Source organism: Fistularia commersonii, chromosome 5 (genome assembly GCF_037954325.1).
Source record: "Fistularia commersonii isolate RoL2024-O1a breed Wild chromosome 5, RoL_Fcom_v1.0, whole genome shotgun sequence".
In the NCBI taxonomy this organism is placed as follows: domain Eukaryota; kingdom Metazoa; phylum Chordata; class Actinopteri; order Syngnathiformes; family Fistulariidae; genus Fistularia; species Fistularia commersonii.
In genome coordinates, this window is record NC_141288.1 from 14045735 (window position 1) to 14068501 (window position 22767).

The 22767-nt window shown below is 40.4% G+C and overlaps 2 protein-coding genes across 3 annotated transcripts; one reads left to right on the forward strand and one right to left on the reverse strand.

The window, feature by feature from the left end:
• Nucleotides 1–112: 112 nt before the first annotated feature.
• On the reverse strand, nucleotides 113–13678 carry cdc123 (cell division cycle 123 homolog (S. cerevisiae)). The gene is made up of 13 exons (XM_086146149.1): nucleotides 13431–13678; nucleotides 13101–13172; nucleotides 11656–11722; nucleotides 9242–9274; nucleotides 8895–8990; nucleotides 8441–8547; nucleotides 8021–8072; nucleotides 7097–7172; nucleotides 5093–5215; nucleotides 4906–4934; nucleotides 4433–4537; nucleotides 4198–4335; nucleotides 113–3372 (listed from the first exon to the last, which is right to left on the reverse strand). Exons 1-13 carry the CDS (start codon nucleotides 13502–13504, stop codon nucleotides 3316–3318), a joined length of 1029 nt encoding a protein of 342 aa, XP_086002275.1. The 5' UTR covers nucleotides 13505–13678; the 3' UTR covers nucleotides 113–3315.
• Nucleotides 13679–16381: 2703 nt separating this feature from the next.
• On the forward strand, nucleotides 16382–21892 carry nudt5 (nudix (nucleoside diphosphate linked moiety X)-type motif 5). 2 transcript variants are annotated; one of them, XM_086146150.1, is made up of 8 exons: nucleotides 16382–16440; nucleotides 16685–16753; nucleotides 17901–17968; nucleotides 18050–18102; nucleotides 18171–18278; nucleotides 19429–19524; nucleotides 19618–20227; nucleotides 20825–21892. In XM_086146150.1, exons 2-7 carry the CDS (start codon nucleotides 16697–16699, stop codon nucleotides 19962–19964), a joined length of 729 nt encoding a protein of 242 aa, XP_086002276.1. In that variant the 5' UTR covers nucleotides 16382–16440; nucleotides 16685–16696; the 3' UTR covers nucleotides 19965–20227; nucleotides 20825–21892. The 2 variants fall into 2 exon arrangements, with proteins under 2 accessions (XP_086002276.1, XP_086002277.1); XM_086146151.1 differs by having other exon boundaries at nucleotides 16423–16443; nucleotides 16683–16753.
• The last annotated feature ends 875 nt before the right edge of the window (nucleotides 21893–22767 follow it).

A 22767-nucleotide genomic window follows, 5' to 3' on the forward strand; every position in this document is an offset into this window, starting at 1 on the left:
TTCCCCGCCATGGCAGGAAACACACGTCGGTCTTTGAGTTACACTGCCAACTAGCGATCGAGTAGTGGTACTGTAGAACCCATGGGAAATGAGCAGCAACAAATCAATGTTAAATCAATAAACCATTTTTTTAATTTACATTTATCGTAAAAAAAAATCCCATCTAAATTTTTAGATACTTTAACTTAATTTTCCGACACTGTGTTTTATGCTGTACACAAAAACTGATGAATTAAGCGAAACGAAAATATGTTTTAAAAAATAATTTCGAGGATTTAAACAGAGCAAGACATTCCTGGATTGACTGATATTATTTCTGAAAATATTGTATGGTAGCAAGTGGTGGGGAGACTGACTATTCGGAGCTTCTCGTGGTTTAATGTTAAAGAACTTGTAGTTGTATTCACATATATTGATGCCATCAACAGATCATCTTCTGAAGCACCGGTCTCTCTAAGCAGTGCTCATAGACACTGCCAACCTCTGAGATTATAACTAAATACAAATAATCCGCACAAATGGTGGGAGATAAACATCTGTCTCAGGGGATACGACTGAGGGGACAAGATAATACAAAAAGGAAGAGATGGTTTACTGCAGCAGCTGCAATGCTATTATATTTCCCCGCGGAGAAAATAAAAGATAATTGGAAATTATATAATTGCGATTTATAATAAGAAAACGGGAAAAATGCTCCCCCAAACTGAACAATTGCGCTGATAGAAACCTGTAGATGTCCGTTAAGCGCATCCCCCGTGGGCTTTTATTTTGAAGGAAGCTGTCACTCGTTTCCTTTGTTGGCCTGGCTCTGTTTTTTAATCTTAATGAAAAACCGTCTACCCTCAGCAATAATAATTTAGACACTTTCGGAGCTAATTTGTTACCTCCCCCCTCCCACATCTTCGGCGTTTGCACAATTTCTGTCGCGCACACACACACACACACACACACACACACACACACACACACACACACACACACACACACACACACTCTTCCTCTTACCGAATGGGGGCTGCTGGTTCACCTGGCAACAGAGTGAACTAATGGGATGCCGAGCCGGGATCCCTGTTCTGGAGGACGGGTGATGGGTGTGTGTGTGTGTGTGTGTGTGTGGGGGGGGGGGGGTAATATGTGTGCATCTGGTTTGGACATGGCAGTTTTAAATTCGCAATGCGCCACTTTGCTGGCAACAAATCACGAATCTATCACCCATCTGCCCCCCCACCCCACCCCCACCCCCCACCCCCCACCGGAGTCCAGCTTTGACTGGGCTACAGCAGAGGGTTTCACCTAAGTTCATCCGGACAGTAAAAACACCCGGATAACTGGGCTTCAGTTTGCAGGGGAGCACTGATCCCTGGAGCCGGACAGCTGCAGGCACTGAGGTCAGCCCAGGACACATACGTGCACACGCCTAGGCACACAATGTGTAGCGCAGTCACGGCTGCTCATGAGTATTCCATCTGCAAACTACTGCAGCTCTTCCTCTTCCTCGGTTGCAAGCAGGGAAAACTCCTCTCCCTTTAATCTGAGTCAGCAAATCTGTCCTGCCCGAATGATGATGCAGGGCTCCAGAAGGGAGAGGTGCCAGAGGCGAAGATGAAGGTGCAGGTCCAGATGACACGGGTTCCTTCTTCAATTTAAGTAATATTCTCATCAAATATTCAAATAAAAACAGGTGTTGGATAAACAGGTTGAGAAGGCTGGGGTTTTGGATGTAGGATGCTTCTCTCACAAAAAAAAATATGTTGGTGGGTGTGAATCTGTCTTAGAGAAGAATTATACACATTTTTTATTTTATGAAGGGAAAGACCCATAATTTTCCTGTAATGGGGTTAAAAGTCCATAGAATGTGCAAAATAGGAAGTTACTACTACAGATTAATACGTGATGAAGACTGACAGGCGAATTGACCATGTATTCTTTGAAATCCAATAATAAAAAAAAGATATATGGATAATATTTTCCAAACAAGTTTAAGGTCTCAATCATGAATTTAAAGCTTTTAAAAGAAAGTACGTTATTTGATCTGCATATGAAAGTCTCATCTAGGTGGGTTGAGGGCAAGTTTGAGAATGCCAAAACGAATTATTTCAGAAAGGAGGTAACTAAGAAGTCCAAGTTTTTCAAGTAACAAATCAGAAAAAATGTCTGCATTTAAATATCTAAAACCATAGGATGAATAGTTTCCTGTCATAACTGCAAAAAAAAAAAAAAAAAATTGGTGTTGGTGTTTGGGGTAGTGAGGCTTGCCCTCCATCATCGGCCAGACCGGGACACGTCGTGTCTGAACAGTGTGTTCTCAAGCCGGGGTTGGCTTTTGTGATGAAGATTGTGCCGTGCTTTCCCGAATGTGCACCTCAAGTACTGTTTCCGAGGTGTTTCACCCGAAGAACTGGAACTATCATCATTACAGCTCTTTCCATATTCCCGTAACTGCTCCATCAATCTGATAAAGGAGAGGGTTGTGTGGGGATGGGGGCGGATGAGGGAGCAGAACTGCCCCCTTTCGAGTGTGAACAGCTCATTTAGCTCCCGGCATAATGAGAGCTGTTGCGTAAAAAGCAAAATCAATTTCTAATGTGCTGGTTTACAGAACCCAGCAGACTGACAGCCCAGTCAATACACGACAAGAAGTTTTATGGTGTTTTTCGGCACAGCAGCTCACACCAAGCCATGACGGGAAAACACAACTCAAGAGGAGTACCCGGAGCGGCTTGGAGCAATGAGCATGTCAAAACTGCTCAGGCTGAAGTGCCGGGGAGAAATGGATAGGCAGGAACAACTTAGAGGAGACATTAAAAGGTGACTAGGTGATAAAAGGCCTTGGTGTTAAATAAAGATATTTGTCAGAGTCCTTTGACATGCATGCGCGCACCCATGCACGCACGCAAGCACACATGCACACCACTACACTGACATCTATAATGTAATTTATTTTAAGTGCAAAGTTAGTACTTGCCAAGAAATGAAAACGCAAACTTAAAAAAACCAAAACAAAAAACTCGAATTTGAAAGTATAAAAGCTGAAGTCCTTTATACTGTAACTGAATGATAAAAGAATTTCCATCCAACGGTCCCGTTTCAGACCCCTGTTTTCCAGAAAAAGTCCATGGTTCATCGAGTGGCTTCCATTAGGCTGATAGGAGCAAGGGACTGAAAAAGCACTGCTCTGCTCTGTGTGAAAGCATAGCGACATGGGGACATATTCTAGTGTGCGCGTGTAGGGGGTTGTCACTTCACCTTGAACATTTTTAATTGAGACATGAGCAGCACATTTTCTTGCGGGGGGTGGGTGGGGGTGTTCAGGGGTCACTGTGGGGTGTTCTCTTCATCCTCTTCCTCTGACTCCTCCTGCTGGCTCTTCTTCTATGGGAGATGAGTTGAATATTCACACAGAGAACATATTCAGAATATTCATGGACTATTTGCACTTTTAATTAGCACCTGTTAGATTCACGCTGCATCTTTCACCCCCTGCCTAAATTTATTCATGTTTATTATGAAATTTATGTTTATTGTGAAACAGCTGTGACCATAAACATCTTGAATCCTTGATTTGGAAGTTGAATGTGTGGGAGACTTCTTGCAAAAGGAACAAGACCATTGAAGTGAGAGGGAAAATGTTTTTTTAAATGATTTGATAAAAAAGCCCTTAAAGCCTCCATTAATTCATCATTCAATTCTTAGACTTTGGCATCAGTGAGATCCCCGGTTCTGTTTTCCAGGTATCGGAAAAATAAGAATTAAATCCCACTACTTTTACTCTTGGTGGACTAAAGCTATGGTTCACATTTGATCCCAGAAACAGGGCCTTAGATTAAGAAGTTCATCATTGCTGCAGGTGGATCACTGAACATTGAAAAATCTTTGAAAGAGAGAGCCAGGCAGTTCTCACTTCAAAGGGAAAAGCCTAAAATAGACAATGCTTCTTGTACTTTTATGAAGAGGAGACTTATTATAACGCTGCATAGTTTAAATAATAAATCGCATTTTGATTCAATCTGGTTAGTTTTTAGTGACCTGGGATTAAGTGCTCAGACTGGGATTACTGCAGACCTTCAACTATAGTACTTGACAGACAGGCAGATATTTGCAGTAATACTGGTGATAACAGGATGTGAAACAACTGAGCATTTCAACTGGAGACAGTGCAGGGAGAGGTCAGACACCCGTCTTTGGCTCAAGACTCACCAGTTTGAGGAAGTCAATCAGTTTGTAGGCGTCTTCTCCGGTGGAGAGGTCGACAAAGTCACGCGGGATTCTGTAGCTCAGGCAGGGGCTGGGCTGCACAGTCACCTCACTGGTGGTATAACGGAACGCTGGACCCTCCTGTGTGCGCACAGGTGGACAAACACACAGAGACATTTTTCATAATGGTGTTTGGACCAGATGCCAATCATATGATCCATTGGCAAAGGTGGCGGACCTGCTGCTGACTTATCCCCCCACTGGACGTCAACTCCGCCCAGCAGAACAGGAGTGAGTTTGTGACCTCACCGAATGGGTTGATGTCTATCAGCCACACTGTCCCCTGCAACACACACGCAATTGGGAATCCAACCACTTTGGAAGTTGCACTTACCAAAGACCACCAGTTTTTTATTTATGAGCGTTTTAGTAGAATTACAAAATCTTATGGTAAAAAACATCATTAAAACCTTTTTTCCGTAAAGGATATGACTCAATGTCTTATTCCAAAGCAGTGTAAAATCAGCCATTTGCATGTGGATGGTCCCCCACCCAAACAACTAGTTTGTGTTTACTTGATTTTTATTACAGTTTTTGGTGGGTAACAGGGACCCTCTGAATCTGAAATGTTTGAAATGTAACATATGCAGACATTTAAAAAAGGACTCACTGCCTGCCCGAAAGAAGATGAAGAGGTCTCGTAGTGCTTACCTGACTATCTCTGTAGACGTCAAACACAACTGCAAAACCGAAAGAAAACTATTAATAATTTGTGTCACCAAACAACAAAACAAAATTATTTCTTCTAATTAAAATAAATTGTTAATTTCACACACATCTAGATACCAACAATTAAAACCCAAAATCTGAAGATGCTTTTACAATAAACAGTCCTCACAGTCCTCATCTAGAAAGTTGTACTGGACGTGTTGGCTGAAGAACTCCTGGATGGCCTGACAGATCTGCTGCTCCTGCTTTAGGATGTGCTGGTAGTACTGAGTATAGTCTCTCTGGGAGATTGCTGCATGGACACACAGGGACATGCACATTTTCAAAATGAGCTCATTCATGCTTTAGTTTCCCCAGTGGTAGAAATTTAGTATGGCTTAGGCAACAGATAACAACAAACACATATTTCAGAGTAGAGGTGAGAATAAAACTGTAATGCTGGGTGAATACTTGGAGCAACACTATTTTGTCTTTTATTTTCCTATATTTCACACTTGACCTTTTCAGTCGTGATTGTCATCTTTTATACTTAGGCATTCAGCCTTTTATGGAATCTTATTGAAATCTTGTTTTAGCAACTGGACTTGAATTTCTTCCCTTGAAGACATTTGACCCCTCCTCCGAGAGGCTTCTTCAGTTCTACCAGCCTGTGGGGAGATTCCAAATATAACTGCCTGGGTTTTGGGCAGGTCTAGGTTATGGTGACTTGTTATGTGAATGTACCAGTTGATTGGCAGAAACCGGGTCTATGGTAGTTGTTTGCTAATTGGGGTGTCATTCATTAGGACAAAAGAGCAACTTTTGTGGAATAACCTTGATTGGAATGTGAAAAGGTAAAGCAAAACAGAGGAGTGAAACCTGTTGAATCATATGAACTGAGGCTCATGTGGAAGTTACCAAGGGCTGGTTCTGGTGGTGAATCTTTCATGGTTGTTTGGAGGGTGCAGTACGTCCGGATCCCTGTGTGCAATCCATCTTGTTATTGATCCCAGTGAGGCATTATATGTTTGTGAAAGGTTGTGTCTGAGGTCCCCTCCTCTGTTCAGAGATGGTTTCTCTGTTGTGACAAAGATGGCTTCTTTGACTCCTCTCTCGAACTGTCTGTCTTCTCTGGCCAGAATACGGACATTGCTGTCTTCAAAAGAATGGCCCATGTCCTTCGGGTGTCGGTGGACCGCAGAGTCCTGTCCTAAAGTGGTGGCTCTCCTGTCTTGGGCCATCTGTTTGTGCAGAGGTTGTTTGGTCTCTCCAATGCAGACATCATCACAATCATCAGTGCCAGTCACAGCATAGACCACATTCTCTATCTTATACCTAGCTGTTTTGTCCTTGGGGATTTCAGTTTTTGTCTTACGGTGCTGTTGGGTTTGAAATGTACCGGTATATGGTGCTGGTTGAACACCCTTCGGAGTTTCTCTGAAACACCTAGCAACATACAGTGTGACGACGTTCTTTCATTTGTTAATGTCTTCCTTGTGTTCTATGTTCCTATGTCTGGTGGTTACTGATTTGACAAAGGCCTAATTAGGGTGGCCACAGGAACTCAGGGCGTTCTAATTGTGTTGTGCCTCGGACTCACTGCCTTCAGTGGTTGATGGAAAGTTCTTGGCCCGGTGGTGTAGAGTTCTGATTACCCCCACTTTGTGCTCAAGGGGGTGGTGCGAGTCCAAAGTAAATATTGGTCGGTGTGTGTTGGTTTCCTGTAAATCTTGATGTCCAAGCTTCGTCCCGTTGGATGTGAACGCAACAGTCCAAGAACGGAAGTTGGTCAGCAGTGACGACCTCCCTTGCGATTTTGACGAGCGTTGATCATGTTGAGGTGAGTGGAGAACCTCGTTCTTCTTGATCTTGACCCATTTGTCATCTCCCTACCTGAACCAGTGGCTTGATGGTGTTCCCCTGAACGAAACCTGGGCCTTACTCTCAACCTCCACCATGTATAAGTTTGCCACTATGGGAGATACGGGCGAGCCTATGGCTCCATGTTTTTGCCAATAGAAACCGCCTTTTATGTAATTTCATTGCTACCTGTTATTCTTGCTTTTTAACAGTCTCTTTCATCTTCTTAGTAGAGGGTGCTTTAATTTACGGTCAATCACTTTGACTTCAAATGTTTTTGAAAGGTGCTACATAAATAAAGTAATAAATGCATTTGATTGCTTGGTTGATTTACCGATCAGTTTGTTTTCTTTGACGAAGCAGCGAAACTCCCCTCCAGGAATCAGCTCACTCCACTTCCTCAGAACCAGCTGCGGGTAGAAGAAAACACCAGTGATGAAATACCCTCTCCCTGAAAGAGACAGCATTTTCATGCATGCCCACAATATTCTGGGTTTTGACCACATTTTGAAAAAGACTGTATAAACTCTTTGCATTGCAATATCAATCTGTTTACATGCAGTCATACTCATTTACATAACTGTGAAATGGGCTGGAGTATTCTCCACACTTTCCCTGTCAATTTGGAGTTATCTTTATTAATACTCCCTGCTGGACGAGGCTGGTGCAGAAGTATATTCAGAAAGTTCTGCAATGATGGAGAGAACCACTGTCCTCAGGATGTCACGGTGTATCACCCAGGCTGCTCAAGTAAAGTGGCAATAGGGCTGTACAAATGTGTACTTGTGAGTACAGGGCTATTGCTTGCATAAATGTGTGGTATTTATCTTTTGGCAAAGGCATGTTGCAGCTGTATATGAGCTCACACTCAAGGGTTAATGTGCTATTTTTACTCACATATTAGAATTGGTGCATCATGTCCCACAAGTGATACAATGCCAAGCTCTTAAACTACCACAAGTCATGCCTATAGTGCAAAACTGTCAGCAGCAGGTGTGTCCAATTTTCCATTCCACAGCTGAGGCAGGTATTGTAAATTCAGTGTCAACCAGTCCAAAGACTCCTCCAATAACTTTCAAAAAATTAACGCTGCATTCCAGACAGCAAAAATGGAAAATGCTCCATGTTGAATCAGGTCTAAGCAGAAATCTCAAAACAAATGACTGACAGTGATGTAATATTGAATGTTATCATTTTTATTTAACTTATTGCATGGAGTCAACTTTTTTCACACGATTATCAAAGAGATAAAGAATACCTCATAGTTTATGACAGGATCTGTGGAATCCAGGTCACTACATTGAAGAAATCTGCAAAGAGAAATTCATTGGAGCAGAAATTACACATTAACACATTCATTACTATTATGCAGCTAAATCTACATTAAAGTTTTTAAAGAGTCCAAAGCAAACTTATATCACATTGCTCAATTGCACTCAGACACACACATCTCTGCAGTGGAAAGTCATTCACTGTTATGTTTGCAGTGTTAAGCAAGAAGTGTGTGACACAAATCTACAAGACTACAATTCATACTGCTGACACTTGAATCTCATTGCAGACGAAATTAAGCCTGTAGACTCCAAACATGATATTATATATAATCTAAATGCAAAGTGTGTGTGTGTGTGTGTGTGTGTGTGTGTGTGTGGATGTGTGTGTCGATGGGGTGGCTTACGGTTGTGTGAGATCGTGGGTGATGAAGTCTGAACTTTTGAAGAGCAGAAATATTTCACTCAAACTGTGACACTGAAGAGAACTGTTCAGTGCAATCCAATTGGCGTCCTGAAAGGCGCACACACACACACACACGTACACACACACGTACACACACACACACACACACACACACACACACACACACACACACACACACACACACACACACACACACACACACACACACACACACACACACACACACACACACACACACACACACACACACTTTAATTACTTCACCTCCCTTACTTCTGGCATGGAAACAATCCATATTCCTCAACGTATTAAAAACACAAAGGCTAGGTTGCAGTCCAACTGACTGCAACTAATGAAAATAAGTCACACGTCAGCTGAATTGACAAGTTGACAAATGCTCCATTTTCACAAAGGAGCTGAGGGCTGAATTTTACCCGTGGAGCGCTCCAGTTGAGTTTGGGAAAGACACGCCCACCAAGAGCATTTATGGCCTCCAACACTTTGGAGGTAAACTCTGGAAACTCAGGAGCCTGTAGAAACATGGGTATTGAAGACGGGTTAGACACGAACAATTCTCTTTCAACAACACTTCAAGAATGGCAAAATGAAGACATTTAATCCACAAATATAAAGAGAACACAAAGTTTTTTTTTTCTGTCTAAGAAATAGAGTGCCTTTGCTAACAAAAAAAAAATACTGGTAGATTATTTCACTTATTTTCTTCAGAAAATTAGATTTGGGCCATATGGAGGATGAATGGCTAACATTGAAATGTACCTACTGTGACAGTGGTGGTTGTCTCATCATCTGACCACTAGAGAGAGGCAGAGTGTAGAAACAAACATTACAGCATGAAATACACTTTTGTTCTAGTTGCAAATTTTGGTAGTTAATCAAGGACGAGTCAAAAACAAAGATGATTCCATCACCTTGAGAGACGCTTTCTTCATTTGTTAAGACTGTCATTGATTAGTGAAACTTGAGACTAGTGAGACTTCAGAATGAAAAGATCTGGCTGTTATGAGGGAGCCAATAAAACAAGCTCCCTCAGACAATAAGCTGCATGGAGAATCAGTAACATTACTTAAATTCTTGTTGAAATCATCTTGTCTTAACAACTGGATTTGAATTTCTTTAATTGAAGACGTTTCACCCCTCATCCGACAAAAGAGCAACTTTTGTGGGATTACCTTGAGTGGAACGTGAAAAGGTAAAGCCAAGCCAGGGGTGGGCAAACTTTTTGGCTCAGGGGCTGCATTGACTTTTAAAATTTGACAGACGGGCAAGATCACCACAAAATACGATATATATAAAAAAATTTAAAAAAAAACATTTGTTAACAGTACATATCAGTCTCGTCTGAGATTTGCTTTGAACATAAAACCAGCTTGGTTTTGACAGCTCTGACGTTTGCTTGCATTTCAGGCACAAGCCGGTTTTTCCCTTGCAGCAAGCCTAGCTCATTCATGTGTGTCAGTATGTCCACAGTAAAGGCTGAATCACAAAGCCAATCCGTGTCATCCAGCTCAAGAAAATTCTCAAGTGTTCTCCAGTAGCGCCAAAAACAAAAAAATCTCGAGTTTGAGCTCCGACATTTACTGATCCAATCATCCAATCATTTACATCAAGTATGACTTCTGTACCAATCTTTGGCGGACCGCATTAAAACGACCAATGGCCCAGATGTGACCCGCGGGCTGAAGTTTGCCCACCCCTGAGCTAAACAATGGAGTGAACCCTGTTAAATCTCAGGAACTGAGGCTCATATGGAAGTTACCGGGGGCTGGTCTGGTGGTGAATCTTTCCTGGTTGTTTGGAGGGTGCAGATGGATCTGATCTATATGTGTAAATCTGTCTAGGTATTGACTGTCCTAACAACTCCATTAACATAACAAACCCCTTAGATCTAGCTTCTGCCGATCAACTCTTACATTTACATAACAAGCCACCATTGCCTCGACCCGCTCGAAACCCTGGTAGTTGCTGTATATTCGGAAATGCCCCACAAGTCATTAGAAGTAAAGAAGCCACTCAGATAAGGGGTGATATGTCTTCAAAATTTCAACACAAATTCACCAGGAACCTCCACATAAAGCATGCCTTTGAGTAGTGCCTTAGAGTATTGCAAATTTGATTTATTTTTCAATCAAACATCTGTTGACAGTGAGAAAAAAGGTTAAACATAACAAATTTTGGCCCCATGAACAAAAAAGATTGAGTTTCAATATCATAGTACAAGAATATATTATATTAGGAACATTAATTATTAGAATAATGTTCTAATGCAATCACATCTTGTTTAAAGTAACTGTCTGCATAAGAATTGTCACCAAAAGATTGAATGTTTCTTTTTAGGGCCCTCTTGGTGTTCTCTGGATCAGATATAGCATTGGAGTTTAAAAGCAGATGAATTTTATGCACATAGATTAAACAAAGATAATAATTATTGAGGTCCCGGGAAGTTAATCCTCTGCTGAATTTATGCGGTGCATTACAAAGTGTAAAATATGGCTTTTGTCTCTTTTTATAGTGTCCTAATGTTATTAAAATCAAGGTCATAAGATTAGATAACTTCCCGTGCAATATCCTGCCAGCTGAGGCTGACTGAAGGGCGAGTTGTCCCAAAAATCACATCATTACGAAAAAGAAAAAAAAATGGGAAGTTTCCCCTGTCAGCCATCAGTCAGTCACAGTCTTGAAAACCAACATTGCAGTGTTTTCAGTTATCCTGCAGACTTTTATTTTATTTGCAATTTTCATGTCAAGGAGTCAAAATGAAAATCAAGTGGAGTAGTTAATACAAATAATAAAAAAAGGCTAACCTGAACTTCAGTTTGCCAGTGAGTGACATTGGCGCCACCTAATGCACAGACGTGATAATCTCTTTCTTAGTTCCCGGATGGTCTCATAAACAGGCTCTGCACACTTCTTATACAAATGCACCACCCATTAATGATAGCCCTGATATGAAGGGTCATTACAGTGCTTTGGCTTAAAATCAGACTGGATTAAAACATTTGAATAATAGTAGAGTCTTACTTTTTAAAATCCCAGTTTAATATGCATCTCAATTAAAAAAAAGAATATATTTTCCTAATATTGTGACTTATGTAGCTTGTGATATTATTCTGTGATTATTTGTGATTTAAGTTTTCCTTTTCCCTTTAAGAGGACCCGATACTTAAATTATCTCACCTGAATGTCTTCCTCTGCATCCGAGTCACTGTTGTTTGTGTGTGCCTGTGCATCTGTGTTGTGGTCACTGCAGGGGGGGAATAAAAACAAATGACACAAACTTAAGTCCTCAACAAAACTCTGGTTCTAGATGCAGATATTTTTCAGAAAAAATGTTCTGTCAGAACCTTCATGGCTTCCTTCGAGAAAAATATTAAAATGCAATTTAAAGTAATTCAGTTCTTCTTCTTTCGTCTTCTCCCTTCAGGTGTCGCCACAGCAAATCAACCTTCTCTATCTAACACTATTCTCTGTATCCTCCTCTCTCACACCAACTACATTCATATCCTCTCTCACTATGTCCATCATTCTTCTCTTTGGTCTTCCTCGAGACCTCCTGCCTGGAAGCTCCAATTCCAGCATCCTTCTACCAATATATTCACTATGGGTCCTATGTACAAGACCGAACCATCTCAGTCTGGCTTCTCTGACCTTCTCTCCGAAATATTAAACATGAGCTGTTCCTGTGATAGACTCATTCCTGATCCTATCCGTCCTGGTCACTCCCAAAGAGAACCTTAGCATCGTAATCTCTGCGATCTCTAGCTCTGCCTCCTGTCTTTTTGTCATTGTAAATGTTTCTAGGCCATACAGCATTGCTGGTCTCACCACTGTCTTTTACACCTTGTACACATGGAGATTCCTGTCTCACCTCATTTGTCAGCCTGTCCATCACCACTGCAAGCAAGAGGGGGCTCAGAGCTCCACCCCTGATGCAGTCCCACATCCACCTTAAAACTCTCTATTACCCCTTCAGCACACAGTGTCTTACAGCTAGCTGACATGTTCTACCCCAGTCTAACGTACCACTCCAGATTTCCTTATACAATACCAGAGTTCCTCTCTGGCACCCTGTCATATGCTTTTCCTAGGTCTATAAATACAATTATATACAACAATTATAATGATATAATACACAACATAATTAAAAAGATAAGCAAAGTTGTAATGAAAGTTGAATGTGTCTTTTAACTTGCAAAAAAAACATCAAATTTCTGACAACACGAATTTTGTACAAAATTTCACAGCAAAATTACCAATTTCAGAAATCATTGGGGAGTAATCAAGAGCTGTCCTTAATGTTATAACACTTCAACTTTATTGTGATGTAATTCAACTGTTCTCACTCCCTCACCCCTCTTCTTCCACCCTGTCCATCTCACCTCATTCCAATTTTTAGATTTTTCAGAGAAATTGTCAAATAAAATAATCGCTCACTGGATCGGACCCCCCCCAAAAAAAGATGGTCACCATTTCTATTGATTTTAATTCAAGTAAGGCTGACGAAGATTGTTTAAATAAATAAATGGATGGATACAACATTTAAGGTGAAAAATCCTGATGGAATTAATCAGTGTCATCGTGGGAAGTATAAACTCCGAACAATGACGTGTTTCTTTTCTTACCTCCCAGAGACTACAAGTGTCCCATCGTCCAGTAAATAATCTATTACATTCTGAGGTAGTGGAAGAATCACACTGAAACAGAACAAATAGAACCAACTGAGTGAATGATTAAATGACACGAGCAGAAACTGCTAAAATTGGATAAAAAGGGAGATTATTAAAAACAGCAATAACAGAACAAGGCGCTAAAGGCCACCATGAAGCTGAAGGTGGCAGCCTGAGGCGTCTATAATTAAGCTAACATTAGCATTAAGATACCTGGTCTGTTTTTGTAGCAGCGGTAGCAAAGAATTAATTATCGCTCGTTAGATTTAATCGGCAGTAGTGTACCTTTTAATCGTATATTTCTTGAATATCGGATACCAGACCGAAAACTGACAGTTTACAACTTGTTCCTTCTTCATGCTGCAGCTTCCGGTTGTGGAATAATGTCCACCACCAAATATGTCCCCCGTCTCCGTCAAGTTTTGATAAATGTCCGTTTTTATTGAATTAAAACGTCATACGTACACATATTTGTATTCAAATTATTTCATGGTAAATTTTAGGCCATGAAAATATGCGACTGTGTCCGAATTGTGTGATACATTACTAGTGTGATTTTATTCCTTCAAGGGAGGTATTTCTACGACGTACATGTAGGCGTAGCCTGACCCGGGACTTGCTACGTAGATCGTTTATTGCAAGAAGAACCATTTACACAAATAAACGGATCCATTCTTACTCTTAACGTTACTTTGGAAACTCCACATAGTTCATTAGAACTGAAGAAGCCTCTCGGATGAAGGGTGAAACATCTTCAAATGAAGTAATTCAAGTCCAGTTGCCACGACAAGAAGATTTCGACAATAATTCACCATAACCGGGATGACTGAGAACCTCCACAGAATGAATACGTAGCTCTGCCTTTTCCATCTGTAGTTAACTTCCTGAAACTTTCTCCATCACAAAGTAAATGACACACGAATAAATAAACAAACTGCAAGGATGCAGAAACTATTGTGCATGAAAACCGAAATGCATTTTGAATGTCACTTTTAAGCATTGTAGTGGAAAAAAAGAAGTGACTCTGTGTATCGTTATCTTTAAGTAGAAAATAGATATCGACCTAATTATTGTACATCAAACCATTAAAAAGCACAAATGTGATAAATAATACTTTAAAAAATCCATGGAAAAACTGGCGACTCTCGCCCGATGACAGCTTGGAAAGGCTTAGGCATCCCTCGGGATACTGAGTGCAGGATAAACGCCAGGCGATGGATGGATGGATGTATATTTGTATATCATAGAAAAGTACAATGCCTTCTATAATTAAATTGTATGGAGTTTTGTTACCCCCCCCCCCCCCCCCCCCCCAAAAAAAAAAAAAAAAAGAAAAACAAGTTTAGTTAAAGAGCAAAAACATTAAGGTAGTTGAGTTTTAAGTTCATTTCTTAAATTTGGGCCAGTAGAATAGATTCAATTTGAATTAGCTCCTACAATGACGACATACTGGATTCAAAATATACGTTTTACCTATTTCACGATTTCACTTAACTATAAAACCAGACCATTGTTTTTCTGTAAATTGGTTAAAGATCCACTTTTTTAATATATTGACATAAGACAGACAAACAAACAAAAAATCCTTCCTGCCGCATGCTTTAGAGGTCAGATGCTGTAAGATTAATGTTACAGTACATTTATCTCTAATTGTTTTTGGGTCAAGCCCTTAAATGAATCAGAACATTCATAGGAGGGTATTGACTGCTGGTGGAGCTGAATTTAGAGATGGAAGACGTTTATTTTCTTTTTAAATATCATTTGGAAAGAAGCCTTCTTTAGTTATTTCACAAGACTTAAACCAAGGAAACAAGTTTTACATCAGCAGTGAAGCTATAAGAAGGTTGTTGTTTTCCACTAAAGTTTTCAAATATTTTCTAAAGACCAACACTGTTGGTGAGACAGTATCGCTGGTCTCACCACTGTCTTGTACACCTTTCCTTTTCATTCTGGCTGATAGTCTTCCATCGTATAGTACCCCTGACACTTTTCTCCACCCATTCCAACCTGCTTGAACCTTTCTCTTCATTTTTTTTCCGCACTTTCCGCTGCTTTGGACTGTTGACCCCAAGTACCTGAAATCCTCCAACTTCTTGATCTTCACTCCCTGTAGGCTCATCATTGTACCCGAGTATAGCCGGTAAAGATCATTCTCTCCCTCCTTACTGTCCAACCGAGCATACAGGTCATCGTACACCCTTTGTTTTTGCCTTCGCTACCTCAATGATACATCCCACCTGCGGGGCATGGCCACAAAAACATTGAGCATCACACCTTCAATTTCCAGTTTCAGACTCATAAGTCTATATGACATTCTTTTCACCTCCAAAACATTCCTAACAAACTCCTCCTTCAAGATAACTCCTACTCCATTTCTCTTCTTGTCAGTACCATGATAGTACAACTTAAAGCCTGCTCCTAAGCTTCCAGCCTTACTACCTCGCCACCTGGTCTCCTGGACACACATTATATCCACCATCCTTCTCTGCATCATGTTGACCAACTCTCTGTCACAGTCCCAATATTCAAAGTCCCTACTCTCTGTCCTCAGCTTTTGCCTTTCCTCTTCTCTCTCTCTGCTTCCGAACACGCCCTCCTCCTCTCCTTCTTTGACCTGCAGTAGCCCAGTTTCCATTGGTTCCCTGTAGGTCATCGGTACCAATGGCGGTCGTTGTTAACCCGGGCCTTGACCAATCAGGTATGATATGGTTATTATGTTTGATTCGCATCTTGATTCACATTTATCTGGGCTTGGGACTGGCTCAGGGAGACACTGGCCCATGCCCCTCGTGGCTGGCTCAGGGAAACACCGTCCCGTCCCACCCTGAGGCCGCATATGATGTTTATTCAGATAGGGTGGACAGAAAACAATGTCAACTTGCCGAACAAATTAGACAAAAACCAAATTGTAAAAAAAAAAAAAAAAAAAAAAAAGTGCTAAATTTAACATTTCTTAAACACCTTAACATTCAAACAGAAAAAAAATAAATAAAAATGTTCAAAACAAAGATGAAACAAGACATCAGAAATTGGATGACTTTAATAGGAAAATAACTTTTTGATGGGAAACATGGGGGGGCTTGAATCTTAATGATATGATTACAAACCTAAGAGATATGAAATAACCTAAAGAGCAACATTTTGATCTGTGTAGATAGACAGCCACTGAGTAATTTCATTTTTTTTTATAAATCGAAGCTTTTGATGACGTGTGCAGTACCCGGAAGTGGCGACAGAGTGACGCCTCTTCGCATCTTCTCAGTCTCTGACGCTTCTTCAACACTGGGCTTTTCACGTGAGTTAAGTGTAGAGTTTTCCACTTCGCACCGGCGTTTAAAGTTGAAAATACTCCTGCTCTCGACACATACGGCGTTGTAAAGTGTCGCGCAGCAAGCTGCGGTGGTGTGAACGTAGCAAGCTAACAACCAAAGTTCACATAACATGGAAACGCGAAGAATGGCAGCTAATTGAGTAACTCATGACCAGGGACAATCACCCGCAGACTTAAAATAAATGGTGGCTTCCACTTTCACTTACAGCTCTACAACACAATGAGCAGCTCCGCCGATGCCGAGATGACCGCCGCGCCGCACGTCGTCAAAGAAGAGGTACTTCCGCTGCCTGAACACAAAGAATTCCCTTTTTTCTGCATCTGGGCGACATATCGACACTACTGTCTTCCCTTTCTTTCGGCTGTTCCCTTCAGGGGTCGCCACAGGGATTCATCTTCCTCCATCCAACCCTCTCCTCTGCATCCTCCTCTCACACCAACAAACTTAATGTCCCCTTTCACTACATCTATAAATTTCTTCCTCAGTCTTCCTCTTGGCCTCCTGCCTGGCAGTTCCAACCTCCTCTGTACAAGTCTGTCTCTTCTGCACATGTGCTGTCCCTCTGATGGACCTGATAGTGACTCCCAAAGAAAACCTCAACATCTCCATCTCTGCTTCCTGTCTTTTCCTCAATGCCTCTGTCTCTAAACATCGCTGGTATCACCATCGTCCTCTACACCTCTCCTTTCTTTCTTGCTGATTCTCCCTTATCACACCCCCGCCCCCAGTTTCCCCACCTGTTTCAGCCTTCTCATGCACGTTTCTACACCTCTTGTCCTCCATGGATCTGACCCCAGTATCCTGTATGGAAATATATCCCACAGCTGACAGTGTGATTCATAATGCCTTTATCCACATCCACAGAAAATATCTGAGGTTTTGTTTTTATTTTTTTTTCCTCTCTGGATTGGTTTTGGATTTGGTTATTTAGTGATTGCTTTGTGTTGATAAGACTAGCCCAAACTAGCACCTTCACTCATTTCTAAAAAAAATCTTGGGAAAAATAAATTTGAAAGAAACCGATAATCAAGCTAAGCACAAGCAAAAAAATCAGTCATATACAAAATGAATGTCACTAAGATATCGCCTAAAAAAATAACAGGAACATTGCTGTTACCTTTAGCGAGGCATTGAAGAAAAGTCACCTCGAAATTTGGGGAAAACTAAGAAATCACAGAAATTTCAGCGAGACAATACTTGACAATACTAAAATGATACATTCAGTAAATAAGTAGATGGGAATTAGTCGGAATTCTCCTGAGAATCACCAAGAAAAATACACTAACATTCGATTAGGCATTTGGAAGAGAATAATTGGTTAAGTATCAGAATAGTTAGAATAAATCATATATTTATTTGAATATCATGCTCTGTTTCAACCTATATGTTTAGTCGTTCTGAAAGGCTTCTCTCTCTCCATTAGATCCTGGCAGCTGGCAAATGGGTGAAGCTGGAGAAGACAACATACGTTGACCCTGCTGGAAATACCAGGCAGGTTATAGTCTCCACTGCCATCACGTTAAATCATGCTCCTTGTCTCCGTACCTTTGTGAGTCTTTTTTTCTGCTCCAGGATTTGGGAGACGGTGAAGAGGACCACAAGGCAGAAGAATACAGAGGCTGATGGTGAGACTGTCCCGTCAGCAGACCTTCCACCTTGTGTCACTCCGATTGTAACCCCCTCTCTCATGCAGGCGTTGGGATTATCGCCCTACTGAAGCGCACCCTCCATAAAGACTGCGTGGTGATGGTGAAGCAATTCCGTCCTCCTCTGGGATGCTGCTCTTTAGAGTTTCCTGCAGGTCAGAGTCCTTTATTTACCGCCTGCAAAATTGTCGAGGTTTAAACGATCCTATGACACAATCCCAGTCCAGTAAGTCAGGCTTCCCGGTTGACTTAATTGAGTTATAGTTCAAATAACATTTCCGAGACAGTATTTCAGACATTTTTATGTTGCCGTTAAACTGTGGTCAGATCTTTCCTTTCTTTGTGATGCCAGTCAATAGTGGGACACATGGAAATAACTGTGTTCCAACTCCCCATTTGTATTCTCTTCTAAATATCCCACCAATGCAATCGCTATCCTCCATCTACACATGTTCAGTCGATCTCAGTCTGGCTTCTCTGACTTCATCATGCCAGATTTCAATCAGGTATTTGTCTGGGGGATATTTATTCAATTACTGAGAACTTTAGTCTCAGCCAGCTGATCAGGTCTGAACTGCATTCTAAAAACAAGCATTTTGAAAAGTTACCGATTTGTCATTTCATGCTCAGACATGACGAAGACTCCCCCCGCTCACTGAGGTCTGAGTGACATTGCAGCGGTTTGTCAGCAAATAATTTATTGTTGTGTTTGATTTGAAGATTGCAACATCATTTTATTTGAAGTGGATTTTTTTACACAAGGAGTCATGGCCTGCACAGATGGATTTGATGTTGTTTTTTATGTGATGTTTTATTGGTTGTTTGTTTTGTTTTTAGAGCAGGTTTACACTTTTTGTAAGTTGCTTTGGATAAAAGCGTCTGCCAAATGACTGTAATGTACTGTAAAGAAGATGAGTTTTTTACCTGTTAATGGGCCTCGCTACCATGTAACAAAAAAATAAAGGGCATCTTTAATGTCAGAAATATTGCCCAGTGGTTCGTTTATTATCTTATGGAAGCATCTATGTTGATGTCCACTATATACTTTTAGTCATTGAATTAAATATTCCATTTATCTGTTTTCTTTAAAAAGCAGTTGATTATTTTTCAGAATTACTTTTTCTTTGATTATGCTCTAATGCCCAAGCCGCCCAATCTGCAGGTTTGTGTTGGTTTGATTGCCTGCTAATGTAAAAAAAAAAAGTTATGGCAAAATCATCCACTTCAAAACTTTAAGTATAACTTCAAAAACCAACATGATTGTGTTTGTGGTTCAGAACCTCAGTTTGTCTCTACTCTGCTCAGGACTGATTGACGATGGTGAGACCCCTGAAGTGGCTGCACTGAGGGAGCTGAAGGAAGAAACCGGCTACAGAGGAGAAGTAGTTGGAGTCACTCCAGGTGCTTTTACACATGCTTTTTTAAAATGATTATTGTTGTTGTTCAGTGTTAGTGTACATTTGAACAACAACATATATATTGTTTTTAATGCAGTGACTTGCCTGGATCCTGGTCTGTCAAATTGCACCACCCAGATCATCATGGTCAACATCAATGGTGACGAAATGGAGAACATCAACCCAACACAACAGCTGGGTGAGACAAAAGTCAGACCTAACCACAGAGGTTTCCCTGACTCCACTTCCACAGACATACTTCCTGTAATTCTTAAAAAAAACTTTAAGTATCGGGAAGAATCAAGTCTCATCAAAAAGACATGGATAGAAGGAGCCAGACCTTCTATTCATGTAATTTCGATCAAAGTGATGTGTCAAAAATGCTGCTATAGACTTGTCTGTTTTGTAAAGTTGAAACGGATGGATTGCATCCACAGTGCCTGAAGATGTCAGCTTTGCAAAGGCACTAAACTCAGAGAGAACTGTTGGACCCATTTTATAAAATCATGTTGTTTTAATATGACTGAACTCACATGATTTTGTATTGTTCTTTCACAGGTGACGGAGGTGAGTTCTCCCTGTGCTTTTCTCTAAATTGATCACCTCTCTTTAGGGAAATAAATCTACATGCTTTCACCACTTTCATCTTTCAGAATTTGTGGAAGTTGTCCTTCTTCCTCTTGATGAGTTCCAGACTAAATTAGACGGTGAGACATTACAGTCATTGAGTTCAAATATAAGACTTTGTGTTTTGGTCTTGGGGCTGGAAAATTATACATGTTTTTCTAAATCAGTATATAACACAGTGTCTGCTTAAATATGGTAAATCCCATGCCAGACACAAGCTAGAAAATAGATAGGAAGTTTGCGAGCTATATTTACTCTCGTTAAAATGACTTAGAGGCTTCTGAATACAGCTGAGCTCTGCAGCCTGTCTCTCTGTGACTAATTTTGAATATATGTAAATTTACAAGTCAGTATTAAGGTTAGAAAAAAACTGCCACTCATTTGTCAAATGCCTTTGTCATTTAGCAATTTCCTTTTTTAATTTTTAGATAATTTCCTAAAAATGTTATTGCGATTTACTGCAAAGTCTATGTAATTTTGGCAGGTTTTTGGAAGTTAATCTACCAGTTCACTTCTGCAAAAAAGTGATTGGAATTAGACAGTAACATTGTCATCCATTTTGAAATATAATTTACAAAACATGATAATACAAATTTACAAATGATAATATTAACCCCACCTTTTTTTTTTTACGTATTTTTTTTTTTACATTCAACTGTTTTTGTTTCATCCCAAAGAGCTCCTGAAGAAGGAAAAGATTGTGGTGGATGCTAAAGTTTACATCTTTGCCATGGGGATGGTGCAGGCCTTCTTCAAGCCGAGGGAGTTGCCCGTGCTCAAGCCATGAAGTAAAAGGGTTACACAGGGCGTCTATGCAGAGTGGGAAACTTTGGAAATGTATTTTATAGGAAATGGAAAAGTGCAGTTATATACCCGATTGCTCCAAATATCTCTAATCTGTGGCTTAAAGGTCTGTCTGGCATTCATTATCTAATATGGCAGCCTTAATGAATAGGAAAAATCATGATGGAACCAGCAACATAATCTGAAATTACATGAAGTGCTGGAAAAACTCTGGATTTAAAAAGGAAACGTAAGAAGGAGCCTTGTTTCTCTTTTAAAGAACAAATACTGGACCACTTCCTGCTTTAAGTCTGGACGCCCACACATCTCAAGGCCGAAAACCTGTTCTCCAAGGGTACACAGTGTTCACATTTACAGACAGTGGCACAAATTGCTTTGCCTTTTTGATGTTAGAAATTGTTTGTTGTAGGTTTTTATGAGATTGCTAGTACTTTGTACTTTGTAAAAGCAGGACATTCCTCAACATGTGCCAATGTACCGTATCACTAACTCAATGGAACAAACCTCTAATTCTACTATAAGAACAACATTATTAGTGAAAGATGGATTTTTGAATAAAAAATGGTGGCAGCTGCCACAGTGAGGTTTGGCTATTCATATCATCCTGAGCACACAAAGCCAATCTCTGCAGGGGCAGCAGGTGAAAACCTTCCAAGTCTTTATTCACAAGATAAATTGTTTCATGTGCTGTATGTCTTAATTTTGAGGATGGATCAACAGTGTTACAGAATTTATTTTTTTTAATCCCACTGTAATGTACAACTTATCTTCTTGATTAATGTTAACTTGTAGGCAATGGTGAATTATTCATGCTGGATATCCACCCTATCATGAGATAATTTACTTGACGTGATGCTGTTTTTACCATAGAAGCTAATAATTACTGACCAATTAATAAAAATAATTCTAACTTTGATGATTAATAAAGAACATTCTACTCATGATATTGTCTCTGTGTGGTTGTCTAGAACTGCCGGTCAAGGACTCCCCATTATTAACAGTCTCAGAGCTCTTTGTGCACTGAGCCTCTGTCTGCCCTTTAAGATAAGATCAGGTAAAATAAACTTTATTGATCCCCATTGGGGAAATTTCTTTGACACAGCAGCGTAACAGTTATGTAAAAAAAAAGTAAAGTATGAAATTATGATGAATAATATGACTATAAATAAATTACTAAATATGACATTTAATGAGGTTGAGTCAGCACAGGATATGCACTTCCCCCGGTAAAACAAAGAAGACAAGCCAACTTTTCAAACACAGCATCCTGCAACATTAAAGAATCATGGATTTGCCTTTTAACTGTTGGGGCAATCTTGGCTCGGTTGGTAGTGTGGGCACCCCTCCATTTGGAAGCATCCTCGGCTCCTGTCCCCACCCCGGCTGCAATCGATCAGGTGGTCAGCACCATAGCAGCTATGCTGCCATTGGTGTGGGAATGCTTCAATGTGAAGTCCAATGCAAAGCACTTTGAAACCACAAGGTGATGGAAGCGCTATTACGTTGAGACCATTTAAAGTGGTCAAGGACTAAGTATGGATGGCCCCCTTTCAGGAATCGAAAGACTTGATTATACCATTCCCTGGAGCAGAAGTGATGCAACTCTTGGGGGTTTTACTTTTTCCTTACTTTTTCCATCCAAAGACATCTACTCCATGCTCAGGTGATCAGTTTTTTACAGTCACCTGATATTTTGCACAATAAGAGCACCACCAATAAGAGCCCCTCATCTTTCTGATGAAAGTATACAACCTTAGCTTTTTATTTCTTATATGCTTTTAAAAATAAAGGAGTAAGCCGTACATTATAAATTAAA